A 14,980-nucleotide genomic window follows, 5' to 3' on the forward strand; every position below is an offset into this window, starting at 1 on the left:
CAAGAGAAATAAAAGAAAGTATCAGTAAAGATGGTGGCTTTGAAGGACGGAGCTAAGCATTCTTAACGGTCAAATGTCTAAATTAGCTGTGAATAAGACGTGTAAAGTTAATCAACATGTAAATGTCGATTCACGAGGATTCAGTTCGATGTAAATAAAAGACTTGCAAGTAATCTCAAGGAAAAGAATTTGGAAAAGCAGTCAAACAAGGTATGAATAATCGCGGGATATTTCCACGCTTTGTTTATGAAGATCAGCTGTGTTAGCAAACATACGCGTTGAGTTATCCGTACTGCGTTTTTTTAAACGCACAGATCTATTTTCGTATCGAAATAAAGGTCACACGTTAATGTTAAGACATAAGTGAAGAATCCGATAAGCAAATCGGATGCGTAATACAGACTAGCGTATATTATATTCATTTCGATTATAAATCCTACGATAAATATTATGATCACTTTATTTTTCTTTTTTATTTTTTTCTAATTTAATTGACAAATTTTCAATAAACTAAAACACACATCGGCAAAAAAATGTATTCCCCTCTCTCTGAATTTCGACATCGTCGTTTTCTGTGATAATGCGTTTTGATTTTCTTTGTTCTTCCACCATTTGTATCGCTTCAATAGGATGGAAATTACAACAAAGAGGCTTTCTTCGATAGCTATACTCTTCAAGAGTATTATCCTTTTTCTTCTTGCTGCTTTGTTTTTTTTAGTCATTCACGTTTTCGATTACAGACATTGACAAGACAGAGTAACCTACTCTACCTGTTTGTACAATTTGCGTTAAGAAAATAAAACACATGATGAGAGAAGGAAGAAGGACCGATATTGTCTTCTTCGCTAATCAGAAAGTAAGAGCATGGATAAGCTATTGGTCGAGAGAGCGATAGAGTCTATCGTGTTTATAAAGGTGACTGTGTTGTTAATACGATAGCATTAGCATTAGGTAGAATTAAAAGTGGTTTGACTCGTGTGGTTAGTTCATCAACTCGGTGCATTTCAAATTCCTTCTTTTGTTACTCTCATATATTTCATTCCTTTTCTCCTTCTTTCACTAAAACGATTTCTTTTCTTTCTCTTTCTTTCATTTTTATTTTTTCTTATTAGAAAACATTAGTAGTCATCAGGTTTAGCAAATTTTATTCTTGTCTATATTCTTAACGATTACAAACAACGTCGAAAGTTTTAGAATTATTTAATAACTATCATCATTACAATGATGTCTTATTACAAATTTATTTAAATATACGCAATATCAAATTTAAACATAAAATATCTAGCGATCCACAACGGCTATTATTTCTCTTCCCCTCTTAACGTATCTGGCGCATAATCTGCATTTTAGATGCAGATTTGGGAGCAACTTTCCACCAGTAGTTAAATAAACTTAATGACATGAAAGAATGAAACGAGATACCGTCATTACCTGTGTGGAGCCAAACCGAAGAGCTAAAACGGTAATGCTCCATCTCTAAGGTTCAATCGTATGTCATATTATAAATGTTTGCATGTACATTGTATCATTATTATTTGTTACAAGTATCAGTATGAATATTTGTGTTGTTATTATATTCATACGTGAAATATGCAACGTCATTGTTACAAATTTTAGCAAACAACAAAGGTATCATCTTTAGATATGTGTCCTTCTTGAGAAATTCATAACTTATTTAGCATTTTAGTGTTATTTTTATACATACATTTTTGTAAATTGTGGCACGCTAATCTTAATTGTCCACAATCTATGTCATTTTCATTTTTCTATAATTTACCATAGTGTATCGGTTTCTTAAACTTATTAACATTTACAGATGACAACTATATTGGATGGCAGCTATCAACAGCTCGAGTCTTATGACGAGGGTGAGGGTGATGGCGACAATGATAATGAACAAGAAGAAACGCCTCAAGAATCAGGTGTTATGATACATGTAGTACCGGAAGGAAACAAGGCCAGATGGAATCATATAGAAGATTTGGATTCATTCTTTATGAGAATGTATCATTATCATCAAAAGCATGGCTTCAAATGTATGATGCTCGAAGAATTTTTTGAATTACTAGAAATCATTTTCATAGTCACTGTCTTCACGTTCCTCTTACATTGTGTCAATTATCCTGTATTACTTGGGTAAGTTTTATCTTCTGTTCTTAGATAGAATATAAACAAATATGATTATGGTGAAATATGGTATGTCAATGATATTTCATTTATTTATATTCTATCGTTGAAATATTTTATCTATTCTTTATATAGATACGAAGACATCCAGCACAAATTAACAATCCCCGATGTCCTATTTTCATCCGAGGAATGTTTAGCTTCCATAGGATGGGCCACATGGTTCTGCATTTTATTTGCAGCTATTTATTTGACTTTAAGCATCGTTAAAGTTCTCTATCATCTCATTAAGTTCTGGGATATTAAATTATTCTTTAATGAAGCATTAAAAATTGATGACGCGGATTTAGATAATTTTACATGGCACGAAGTTCAAAGTAGAGTAATAGAAGTTCAAAAGGAACAGGAAATGTGCATCCATAAAAGAGAGCTAACGGAATTAGACATATATCATAGGATATTAAGATTTAAAAATTATGAGGTGGCTATGATCAACAAATCCTTGTTACCTCTCAAATTTAAAATCCCTATATTTGGTAAAATTACTTTTTTGACTAAAGGATTGAAATATAATATTGGATTACTCTTATTCTGTAAGTATTCATAAATATGTATAAAATTATAATCAATTAATTTCAGTTGTTTTTGTCTGTTCATTTCACCGTAGGGGGACCATGGTCGCCTTTTGAAAATAATTGGCACTTAAAGGAAGAATATAAAAAATTAAATAAGAGGCAGGAACTGGCGCGAGCATTATCGAAACAAATTCTATGGATAGGAATAGCTAATTTCCTACTATGCCCATTAATTCTTTTATGGCAAATCCTTCATTTAATTTTTAGCTATGGCGAGGTAAGTCATCAAATAATATACTATAAATATTAAAAAGAATAAGATTCTTCTCACTAAGTTCCTCTTGTTAATATAATATTTAATTAAAAAACAAATATTATTTCTAAATGCAGCTAGTAAAGAACGAACCAAGTACTTTGGGATTAAGAATGTGGTCTCCGTATGGTCGATTGTATCTTCGTCATTTCAATGAACTCGATCACGAATTAAATGTTCGATTAAATCGTGCTTATCATCCTGCTCAAAAATATATGAATTTATTTACCTCCCCAACAACTACGGTCGTGGCCAAATTTTTTGCAACAACATTTGGCTGTCTGTGTTTCGTTACTTTGTTATATGGACTAATATGGAATACTATCGTACATGTTGACCACATGATAACAATAGCAACGTTTTTGAGTTTTGTTGTAATCGGTGCAAGAAGACTCATACCCAGTGAAAATTTAGTATGGTGTCCAGATGCATTGTTGAACGGTGTTTTGGCGCATATACATTATAGCCCTGACAGTTGGCGAGATACTGCACATACACAAAAAACAAGAGCACAGGTAGCTGTACTCTTCCAACATACCATTGTGCATTTACTGGAAGAATTGATATCTCCTTTAGTAACACCATTTATTTTGTGCTTCCGCATAAGACGCAGAGCTTTAGAAATTGTAGACTTTTTTCGTAATTTTACTATCGAAGTAACTGGAGTCGGTGATGTATGTAGTTTCGCTCAAATGGATATAAGAAAACATGGAAATCCAGCTTGGCAAACTGTTGATCAGAATCCTATAGATAATCGTAATACAGGATACGATAATCCAGCGTGTAACATTAATGTAGGAAAGTTGGACGTTAAAGAGCCGGCTGAGGATGGTAAAACGGAATTATCCCTGATACATTTTACTCTAACCAATCCAGAATGGAAGCCGCCGAGTCACGCAGAAAACTTTGTTACGGCATTAAGAGAGAGAGCTAAGAGGGATATTAATAGTGTACCAACCATCGAAAACCCATTGATTGCAAGTTTAACTAATGTATCTGATTTAGGACCTCAAGTAAGTATACATATATTCTTCATAATGATAACAATTATCGATTTATCTATTTGCTTGTATAATAAATTACTTATAATTATTTTTCAGTACGACGGAATAGTATCAAATCTATTTCGAAGTATGACAAACCAACAAAGTATTCCAAATATGAGCAGCGCACTTAACTACCAGTCTGATGGTAATTTAGATGTTTCGGTCCCAATTAACTTAGCATCTACCAGTCAAAGTATATCGCGTTACCAATATTATGGAGTCACAAGAGCTGAAGGTCCATTGCACAGTGATAAAAGATTCATGTATGGACTGCAACAGAGTATATCAAACAATTCACTTGGTGCATCCATTTTTGGATCTGGAAACGAAGTAGTTATAAATAAGTCGGTACCGACAGACTTAATTGCAGCTGATATGTCTTTATCTACATTGTACCTGCATGAGCTTCATCACAAACAAGTAAATAATATTATTTCAAGTATTATAAAATATTTAAAGGCTGTGTGGATTTTTTTTTTTTTTATTTTCTTATAAAAATGATCTTATTTATTTAATATGTAAATGTAAAACTAAATTCTAGGTATATGATCGAGGGAATCATCAAGAAAGAGTTACAAGAAATGTTTGGCCGCGAAGTCCAGTTCAAGAATTAGAAACGCTTTCTGAAGTCAGACAAGAAAGAGCTCCTTTACTTTTACATCAGGATTCTTCTATTAGAAAAAATAAAGAATCCTAGCGTAATGGTTGTGTCGAGGTCATTCAAATGAAAACTTTTAACTAATTCACCATGCTATTACTGGCTTAGATGAATTATGAATTTTTTTCTTTCATTTGTTTTGTCCTTTTTAATTCTCTAAGAAAGACTTTATAAAGCTGAAGTTTCTAATGATAGAAAAATATACTTTAGATGCATAGTAAGTCGCCCGAAAATTAATAGCTTTGATAATAGCTTGGCTCTCTTTTTTCTCCTTTTTTTTTCTAATTTATCCTTACAATTTAAATTTTATAACTATATTACAATTCATATAATTTTTTTGTTTTTGTTTTTATATAGAATAGATTTATGTAATCGAATATTGATATTACTATTATTATGTAACACATAAAGGATTTTCGCTGAAGAATTCAACGATATAAAAGAACATTATATGCCTATGCTCGTGGCAAAGGGGGCCTATTTTTTGTGTGTGCTTTTTAGATTTCAATTTATCAAAAATAACTCGTCATTAACGTTCGTTTGTCGTGTGTCTCTAACGAGTTTAAATATGTAATTAGCATTAGACAGAGAAAATTATTCGCAAAATACGAGATTGCTCCTTAAAATATGATAGGCTAACTAACATTGAATTATGAAATAATTCATAATGATGATGATGATGATGATGATAATGATGATGATGATATAAATAATAGATAGAAATTACTTCTATGAGAGTCAACACAGTTAATTTAACACGTTCATCGCCCCATCACTTATATTTGGTTGTAATACATAGCTGAATAAAATTGGGCGACGAATGTATTAAAGGATGCACATATACATATATACATGTAAACAAAGGACATGCATACATATTTATATACAGGGTGTTAAATAATATGTGGGACCCATTTCAGGAGTGGATCATATAAACAAAGTCAAATATGACACACGTTTATATGAACTTTTTTGTGTCCGCTGTTCATTCCTGAATTTGGTCCCACACATTACGAAACACCCTTGTATATACGTGTGAATATATTTTTATCTTGGGATCGTTTGTTCATCGATTACTTCGCACTATGATTAATCGTCCCAATCGTGATGATCGTCGTAATGGTGCACCGTAAACTATATGATGTAGAGACATTTAATATTTTTTTGTATTTTTAATCTTTTTTTCAATATCCACAATTTTCTCTAGTCATATGAAAATAATATAAATAATATCGCGGTTTTTTTTTTATGTAGTTCATGACGAATATATATATATACATATACATTATAGTTAATCTTTCTTATCGTTCAAAAAAGAGAGAGAGAGAGAGAGATAGAGAAAACGATAAAATTTATATTTATAAATTTCTCGTCACTCTCTGTGCTACTATTTAAATAAGCGTGGTAATTGAATATTTTTAATCTGCTTCGTTAAATTACTATTTATACTTGGAATAAGTAATTGCAACTCTTCACAGACACAAGTGTAAATATCGTTGTTGCACAATTAATTCTTCCGATGAATCGACAACAACAAAAAAACAAAGAATAGTAAACAATACTTTTTCTTTGTTCTTTTTTTTAGATATTTGTTCTTATCTTTTTATTTCTTTAATTTATTAAATAGTTATCATTAATGTGCGTATTATCAAAAAAGAAATTAATAAATAAATATATATATATTTATATATTTATTACGAATACACGCGCATACGTGAATGACATCATATTAATTTAAGCAAATAAAAATAATATAGGGAAACTATATCAAAAATAAATTTTGAGATATTCTCTTTCGGTTCGATGAAAATAAAATTTTCGAATTTAGCGTCATTGTCTATTCTCGTTTTAATGAATCAACTTTTAAGACAATTAAGATTAATCTTTTTCTAGACAGAAGAAATCTTATATAAATGTGATGATCATTTAAAGAAAAGAAAAGATATTACAAATATATAATAGTTATCTGTAATTTACGAATATAAAATATGAATAAAAATAAGTTTCTTAAGAAATTTGAAAAAAATGTTAACCTGGCAGTTATGATTATTCACAGAATCAGCAGTCTGCAGGGGTATACCAGCTTTACTTTCATTTTTTTCAAAGTGCGCTTGCACCTTGAATTTGTGATTGCACATGCATATAACATATCTCCCACTCATGACGTCGCCATTTCATAATTATTCAAAGTGTAATAATTATTCTCAACTAATTAACGATAAATAAAATATATTTGATAAAATAAAATTGAGGAGCTGGACAAACAAAAAGTCAGCAATTGATTGAAAACAAAAAACAATAGAAAACTCCATTGCTTTCTTTAGAAATGAGAAAAAACGTTTTTGTATTTTCAATTATTAATAACTAATTAAATAATTAATTAAAAAAGAATGCAATTAGTGAGCAATTAAGAGTACTTATTCATTTTTTTCTGCTGTTGAGGTTCTATGCCAACTTTTTTGTGCTGATTTTTTGAATTAGTCGGTAAGGATTGTAACCATCAAATGGACGAAAAGAAAAAAGAGGATCAAGTCGTTTTCAGGTATAGATAAATCATAGTTGCACTTAATCGCTTTTTACAATTCTCTCCGTGGTCTACCACCCTGATGTAATGGAAGACCTTGAATGCTGCTTTAACCACTTTACGCAGAGATTTTTTGAAAAAACCGGTCAAAAAAAATTAGCACAAGTTAAGGGGTTAAGGACCTGCAAGGCTATGCCGAATGAATGTAATCGTATCAAACAGATTTGCAGAGAGGAATCAGACAAAGAGTAGACCTGTGAATGTGAATAAATGAATGGATGCTCTTGGACTGAAGATTTAGTATAAATAATATAGTAGATACTTATGGTTAGCAAAATATATCATTTGTTTTACTCTGCTATTTGTATTCTGACTCTATTCTCGAGTATGAATGTGGTCATCGTAACAGATAATTTGTTTTATCGCCTTACTTTTTGTATTTTAATTTTATTTACAAAAAAGTACACTTATAATATTATATAAGTTACAATGTAATCTGCTATTAATTTATGAATAATGTAAGCTGATATAATCAGCTGGTTGCACGTAAAAAAAAATCATTCACATAATGAATTTCTAAAAGTATTATGTTCCTTTTTTAAATCTGATGGACATTTTGATAAAGAAAAAAGAAAGATTAGAAAAAGATAACGTCGAATTTTGTTGTTTTGAGAGAAACAATATTTGAGAAGACAAATTCGGTATCATTTTACTTTGTATCTGTCCTTCTCACAATGATTGTAAACTCGGTCGATGTATCTTCTATATATACTTCATATTATATCTTATCTTCTTTTCTCTTCGTCTATTTTCCACTCTTATCAAATATTCGCAATGGCAACTTCGCGAAACTCAGTTTTTAATTCTGGTGCAACTGTTTTCAAGATATCCTCGACATTCTTGCAACAATTAACGTAGATTATTTCTTGTCCTCGCAACGAGAGATCGTTTGCAAGTAATTTTATATTCTAAAAAAAGAAAAGTCATTTTTTTCATTTAATTTTAAAATTTTAAAAAATAGGCCACTTTCCTAATCACCTTTTCATATTTATATAAATAATTATTTTACCTTAGCAACAGTAACATCAATTCTTTTAAGATTCTTAAAATCCAGTACAACGTTGCAACAACTATCTTCTGTAAATTTCATTACATTAGAACGCAAATGTTCGGCTGCTGGGAATGCAAGAGCTTCTTCAGGAATGATGTGTATCATAACTTGATGATGATCATTCTAACAAATCATGATTGAAATAAATGTACAACAAATGAAAAAGAAATATTAATGAAATATTTCTCTTCTATTATAGCAAACCTGTTCGAGCTTAGTTTCAACGGATGGCCTTGCCGAAAAGTATAATAACGTCATCAGATTTAAGACTATACCAATGGCTATTCCTAATTCAAGGCCGAGGAAGATACATGGTAGGAGCGTTAACACCATTACGAAAAAATCGATCTCTAAAAAGTTTGCCCACTTTTTTTTTATTATATTATTAAAAATAGGATAACGGGTGGATAAATTTACGATTAATTAATAAAAATAATAAAATAATACTTACTTCTCGCACGCCATAGTAATAAATAAGTATCAAAATCTAGCATATAATACATGGCACATAGGATAACACCAGCCAAAGTAGCTTTAGGAATAAAACGGAAGGTACCTGTTAAAAATCCTGCTGCAAGAAGGACGAGACAACCTGTAAAAGAAAAAGAGAAGTGAAAAAATAATGTTTTTTTTTTTTTTCTATTTTTCTATTTCACGCTGATCTTTCTATCGAAATTATCTTTCTTATAATCATAAAATCTTATTGATAAAAAACAACAAATCTAAACCACATATTTACAATTATCTTTGTTTTCGAATTTCATTTCACGCTTTATACCCACTCGTTTTCATTTATCGATTGATCAATTTAATCTCGAAATATCTAATAACGAAATCGTAGGTATTTTTTATTACATTAATCATATTTATCATAAATTACCTGTGAATATACCACCAATAGGTGTTCTTACACCTGATGCATGATTAACAGCCGTTCTTGTGAATGAACCTGTAACTGGCATCGATGATACGAAAGATCCTAAAATATTGCAGATCCCGAGAGCGAACATCTCTTGAGTTGCATCCAAAGACCTTCCCTTTGCTAATAATAATAATAATAATAATAATAAGAAGAAGAAGAAGAAGAAGAAGAAGAAAAGTCTAAGTTTTTCATCTAATTTGTCTAGTTTGAATACCAACATACTTTTAAATCTCTAATCATCTGATAAAACGTTTAAAACTTTAAATAAAACAATATTGTTTCAAGATATTATACTTTTTCGGAAATTTATAAAGAAGAAGAAGGATAAGAATATGACTCCTGCCTGATCACCCGAATATATTACAACTAACACACATAAAAAATAGCTGGACAGACAAACTGATGTCGGACCATCAGGAACAAAACCAGGCATGACATTTATATGTATTTTATATATTTTTAAATATTTCTTTTATTTTTTATTTGTCTAATAATTCATTGTAAAAGGAAATTTTTTCTTTTTTAATTTTTTTTAATATCTAATTTTTATTTTTAAGATTTATTTATAAAAAAAGAAACTTACCAAAAGCTTTGGCAATTGCCATATGTTCAATAGTAGAGACAATAGGAATGGAAATGATTGTTGATCCCATAATCGTCGTCATTTCTATGAAATCATAAGTTTTATTTTGGTAAGTCGTTGAAAAGGGCGGTGGTTGGAACGGTGGTAAACCTTGTCCCATTGATCCTAAGTATCATCGTAAAAATAAATTATTAGTATTGTTAAAAAGGAAGAGTTTAGAAAGTAACAAGATTCATGGAAATGATGCGATCTCGAAAATTGTTGATCTCTTTCTTATTATTTATTTATTTTTATTGTATATTTTTTTTTTTTTTACCTGTGAGTTTAAATATTTCTTCTCCGTTATAATAAAAAATGTAAGCTATAATGGTTCCTGCGACAACGACTATAGCATTTCTAGCTAACGTTAAACCCCATAAAAATTTTTGCACCCAAGTACCATTTCGTCGTCCAGGTAAATTCTATAAATAAAATATTATATATATATATATATAATAGGATAAAAGTGTATATATAGAAATATATAAGAAGTAATAATAATGATAATCTTTTATTTTCGAGTACATTAATTTATCGATTAATTAACACTTGACAAAAATAATAGTATTATTGCGATAAGTGGTATTATCAAATCAATTTTCGAGATGTTATCATAGATAAAGAAAACAAAAGAAAAATATCTTATTGAAAGAAATTGTGTTTCTTAATGAGGACGATGTATATAATAAATTTATGCAGGATGTTCTATTTTAATGAAATTAATAATCTTAAATATTCTACATAATTAAAAATGTTTTTTTCTCTTTTTTTCATTTTGCAATGCGATATTATATAAAGAAACATCAAACCCCTTAGGTCGTACAACGTAATAATATATCTTCAAAAGTAAAGTAAAGGAGAGTAAAAAAAATTCAAAAGAAGAAGAAAAAGAATTCTTACCTTGAAAATAACCAGGACGATGATCGTGGATACACCCAAGACTGTATCCTGATACCTGATCGCATTTAAATTCGAAAAAACTTGTATAATGGAATCTAAAAAGCTTTCGGCCCTTCCCGGTATACCAAGCAAGGATTTAAATTGCGACGAGGCAATGTTAATAGCTGCAGCCGAGGTAAACCCGGTGATGACAGGTAGAGAGATGAAATCCAAAAGAAAACCTATAGTTCAAAAGAAAGGATATTATATATCTATAACGTTTTCATTAAAAAACAAAAAAAAAACAAGGTAAGGTTGGTCTAAGGTGGAATGAATTTCCATACAAGGAAAAAGAAGACAAGTGTGAACTCTCTAACTTACCTAAATGAAGTAAACCCGATAACGTAATAATACATCCTTTTAAAAATGTCAACAATATAGCCATATCCGGACCATGACTCAATACAAGCGGTTGTACCATAGTTGCCATAATTGCTGTTGGCCCAATAGTTATGTTCTCACAAGATCCAAAAATAATATAAACGAAGGATGCCATAAAAGCTGCATATAAGCCATACTAAAGACGATCATATTAGATGGAAGATAATTGAATAGATAGGAAATACAGTTAACACGACTATTCTATATTAACTGTATTTACAAAGATAACGAATAAATTACCTCAGGACTGAGTCCAGCTACTATTCCATAAGCGATCCCTTGAGGGATTGCTGTGAGACCTACGGTAAAACCAGCTAGCGCATCTTGTAACAACCATGGCGCTTTATATCTTGGTAACCAGCCGAAAATTGGTAGCCTACGTTTCAAGTAATTTTTGCAAGCATTTTTATCCGTTAATTTGATCGCTGCAGCAAACCAAAGCAAAATTATAACTTACAATAAGCATCATTTTCGTTTCATATTTTTATACCGATTTATCATATTTACGCTTTTCCTGCATTTTTATTCATATAATCGAATATTTATATATATTTTTACGCAGACAAAATTTCTTACGATGAAACGTTGAATTTTAATTTACATAGATTTTTATTAAAGTCGAACTATTCGAATTCTTTTCAACTTTCAGACAAGTATAATTCATTTTTGTTTTGTAAGTGATAATTAAAAATAACTGCAGAAATATATTATATATATACGCATACTTTTGTGCAGAAAACATTTAACGGTAGAACTGCGAAATTAATTCTCTGTAAAAGGGAGTTTAATTTAGTTTTTGTTTAGAATAAATACCTGAAATTCTTTTCACAATTCTTTTGGGGAAGCAATTTTATTTATTTATCGAAACGGAAATAATAATTAAAAGTATAGAACAAAAACTGATGTGTATAATATATATGTATATATGAAGGATCGCGTGTAATAAACTAAAGGAAACTATCGTGATCGCGTGAAATCGTAAGTTTCGAAAGCTGAACGGATACTTATCGAACGATGTTACGTATTACCTGAATCCAACAGAAAGAGAACAAGAGAGAAAGAGATCGAATAATAGGGAACACGTTAGGATAGGATTTGTGTGTTCGAACAATAAAATGGATTAATCGATCTAAAGAAACTTTACTAGGATAAAAAGCTAACATTTCTTTATCCTTTCTTACTATCCTAGTCGTCTTCTAACTTGAAAACAAGAAGTTAAACAGCTTACCTGTCTCGCTCACTGTACCACGTATCCGGTTGAACATTATTTCACTTTATCTTCAATTGCAATAAAAGAACAACAAATAAATAAACAAAATGGAAAAAGCATCGATAAGAAAAACCGCGAAACAAAAACAAAATACAAATAATAACAATAATAATAATAATTAAAATCCAAATTTAGGAATTTACCTTGAACGATATGTTATCTCGAAAGCGCACCTGTCGCACTGACAAGTACAATTCACTTATGTATCGTTCTATCGTATCGTTCAAACTTATATAAGAAATTTTTCGTTTTTTTATCTTTTCCTTAAGAACTTTTAAGAGGATTAAAAAAAAGAAATAAACTCGTTTATCGTAAGCATATACGTGACGAGATTATTAAGCTTTCGGTACGATTAGTGTTAATCAATAATAATAATAAGTAGAATTGTTTGCTTCGTGTTGATCGTTCATGATTGAATGAAATAAATATTATAATGTATGTGTTAACGAGATGCGAATACGAAACGATATCTTGAAACGACTTTCGTGTCACGAGGATGAAACACAACTGAAGAGGACGTATAGATGTAATCGTCGGTAGAATGTTTTCTGTCTGTCTTTATCTTTTTCTCTCTCACACACTTTATCCATCTCTCTCCACTGGTTTTCTCCCTCCTCTTTAATAGTAATACAATATCGTTCCGGAACGAATAAATTCTCTATATTCTATAGGATACCAAAAGTATTATGTACAATGCCTAGGAAAAATATCTGCAACAATTCCTATGTTACCTAAAAACGCCTGGCATTATGAGCAATGCATAGGAAAAGCTCACAATCCCGGCAGGTCCCACTTTTATTATACACAAATTCACTCTAATTATTCTATTCGATAGCGTATAAATTAAACAACAGAAATTTAAGATTCTCTCTCTCTCTCTCTCTCTCTCTCTCTCTCTCTCTCTCTTTTTCTCTTTGATTTTGAAATAGAAATGAAATATTAAGGAAAAATATAAAATAAGCGATTGTTATTTGATTTTATCGAATCTTTTATTTTTCTTCTATTTCTTCTGTGTTTTTCTTATTCCTCGTCGATCTTTGAGCTTGAACGTGTCATTTAGTGTTGAATCGCACCGATATAAAAGCTACCAATACGCTTGCGCCTCTTTATAAATGGTAGGGGATACGTAAGGTGATATTCGTTGAAGGTGGTAGTAGAGGGTAAACGAGAATCCTTTGCGATCAGTTCCGCGCGTAACGCCGACGATAACGTTAACATTATTATCTTATTTTATTTCAACTAAATTTATATTAACTATAAATTATTTTCAATTCAAATTGTAAACAACTACGAGAAAAAATAAACAAATCTTCAGTTTTCCGATAAAGTATATTTCATTATTGAATTATAATAACAAAAATTAAATCAAAATCTGAATAGACGGACAATAATAAATAAAGCGAATAAATTGAATAATCAATCAAAATTCATTCAATATCAGCAAGTTTGTAAAGAAAGTTAAAATAAAAAGTAACTTTTGATGCATCGTAATTAATTTAAAAAAAAAACAAAGCACGAAACTAACGTATAAATGTTTTAAAATTAGCATGAATAATGGTAATTAATTAAATAAATAATGTAGTGCATATATAATATTTTTATGATATATAAATGAATGTAAAAATTATGTGTATGTACGTGTTAAATTACGAAATTTGAAAAATGTTAAAAATTTTATATCTTAAAGTATTAATACTGATATTTTTTTTGTTTTTTTTTATTAACTCCATACATCTTTACAATTTGTCGGTAGACATTTGGTAAATTGTTATATAATACTGATATAAATTAGTGTAAATATTAATAATTAATTAAATAAATAATATATAAGCATAATTTATAATGAACGATGTGAATGATACATGTTAAATTATAAACATCGAATGAGATTAATAAATGGGTTAAATTTGATTCGAAAGCATTAGTTAAAAATAATAGAAATAATAGCTGACGTAATTATAATGACTTTAGCAAGGAGAAATTAGTGATAACGCGATATCGGTTCGCATCAATTCGAACAAAATAATTGATGGCTCACTTGGGAGAAAAAAGGAGGAGAGGTGGGAGGAGATAGTCGTATTAATCATTTGATTTACTTTATTATCGAAATGTACAGGGAGATGCTGGGACGTGTCTGTTATCGGCTTGGTTCATATCGGGATTGTTAAAGAAAATAAAAAGAAATAAAGAAATAAAGTAGAGAAAAAGAAAAGCAAACATTAATTGTCACGCTAAGGACACTACGACGAGTAATAATAATAATAATAATAATAGTAATATTAATAAATAGTATTTATAATAGTAGTAGTAGTAAATTTGTTAGTATAACAAGACCGAGAGGAGAAGATGATATCAATAAGATGATTCGATTCGTAGAAATGAAAATATGTTTTTAATCATCGAAATCTATAAGGGGGGAGATATATTTATTTATTTATATTATATTTACATATAAAAATAATTACGTACGAAGAAACAACGATCGAAGATTT

At 29.9% G+C, this 14,980-nt stretch overlaps 2 protein-coding genes across 6 annotated transcripts; one reads left to right on the forward strand and one right to left on the reverse strand.

Moving 5' to 3' along the window:
• On the forward strand, positions 1–5,582 carry LOC106788448 (autophagy-related protein 9A). Of its 5 annotated transcripts, none has more exons than XM_014751708.1 (9): positions 1–210; positions 741–915; positions 1,286–1,462; positions 1,817–2,136; positions 2,263–2,720; positions 2,795–2,979; positions 3,093–4,028; positions 4,116–4,481; positions 4,603–5,582. In XM_014751708.1, the coding sequence occupies exons 3-9, from the start codon at positions 1,409–1,411 to the stop codon at positions 4,756–4,758; spliced, it is 2,475 nt and encodes an 824-aa protein (XP_014607194.1). In that variant the 5' UTR covers positions 1–210; positions 741–915; positions 1,286–1,408; the 3' UTR covers positions 4,759–5,582. The 5 variants fall into 5 exon arrangements, with proteins under 5 accessions (XP_014607194.1, XP_014607198.1, XP_014607193.1 ...); XM_014751707.1 differs by having other exon boundaries at positions 2–210; positions 1,351–1,462; XM_014751710.1 differs by having other exon boundaries at positions 2–210; positions 741–856; positions 1,351–1,462.
• Positions 5,583–7,838: 2,256 nt separating this feature from the next.
• Positions 7,839–13,000, reverse strand: LOC106788460 (sodium-independent sulfate anion transporter-like). Its single transcript, XM_014751730.1, has 12 exons — positions 12,632–13,000; positions 12,447–12,496; positions 11,459–11,643; positions 11,159–11,354; positions 10,799–11,019; positions 10,176–10,320; positions 9,860–10,024; positions 9,235–9,396; positions 8,806–8,946; positions 8,559–8,704; positions 8,313–8,477; positions 7,839–8,211 (listed from the first exon to the last, which is right to left on the reverse strand). The coding sequence occupies exons 2-12, from the start codon at positions 12,481–12,483 to the stop codon at positions 8,065–8,067; spliced, it is 1,710 nt and encodes a 569-aa protein (XP_014607216.1). The 5' UTR covers positions 12,484–12,496; positions 12,632–13,000; the 3' UTR covers positions 7,839–8,064.
• Positions 13,001–14,980: the final 1,980 nt, after the last annotated feature.

Source organism: Polistes canadensis, unplaced genomic scaffold (genome assembly GCF_001313835.1).
Source record: "Polistes canadensis isolate GaletaPanama2010 unplaced genomic scaffold, ASM131383v1 scaffold_139, whole genome shotgun sequence".
Lineage (NCBI taxonomy): Eukaryota > Metazoa > Arthropoda > Insecta > Hymenoptera > Vespidae > Polistes > Polistes canadensis.

What these genes read in the sequence shown, in the direction of transcription:
- LOC106788448 (XM_014751708.1), top strand. Translation starts at nt 1,409, where the DNA reads ATGAAACGAGATACCGTCATTACCTGTGTGGAGCCAAACCGAAGAGCT. An exon ending in CAAACCGAAGAGCTAAAACG is followed by an intron (nt 1,463 to 1,816) that starts GTAATGCTCCAT and finishes TAACATTTACAG; the next exon opens with ATGACAACTATATTGGATGG. An exon ending in TATCTGATTTAGGACCTCAA is followed by an intron (nt 4,029 to 4,115) that starts GTAAGTATACAT and finishes ATTATTTTTCAG; the next exon opens with TACGACGGAATAGTATCAAA.
- LOC106788460 (XM_014751730.1), bottom strand. Translation starts at nt 12,483, where the DNA reads ATGTTCAACCGGATACGTGGTACAGTGAGCGAGACAG. An exon ending in TATTGGTGGTATATTCACAG is followed by an intron (nt 8,947 to 9,234) that starts GTAATTTATGAT and finishes TTTCTTTTACAG; the next exon opens with GTTGTCTCGTCCTTCTTGCA. An exon ending in TTGAAACTAAGCTCGAACAG is followed by an intron (nt 8,478 to 8,558) that starts GTTTGCTATAAT and finishes ATGATTTGTTAG; the next exon opens with AATGATCATCATCAAGTTAT.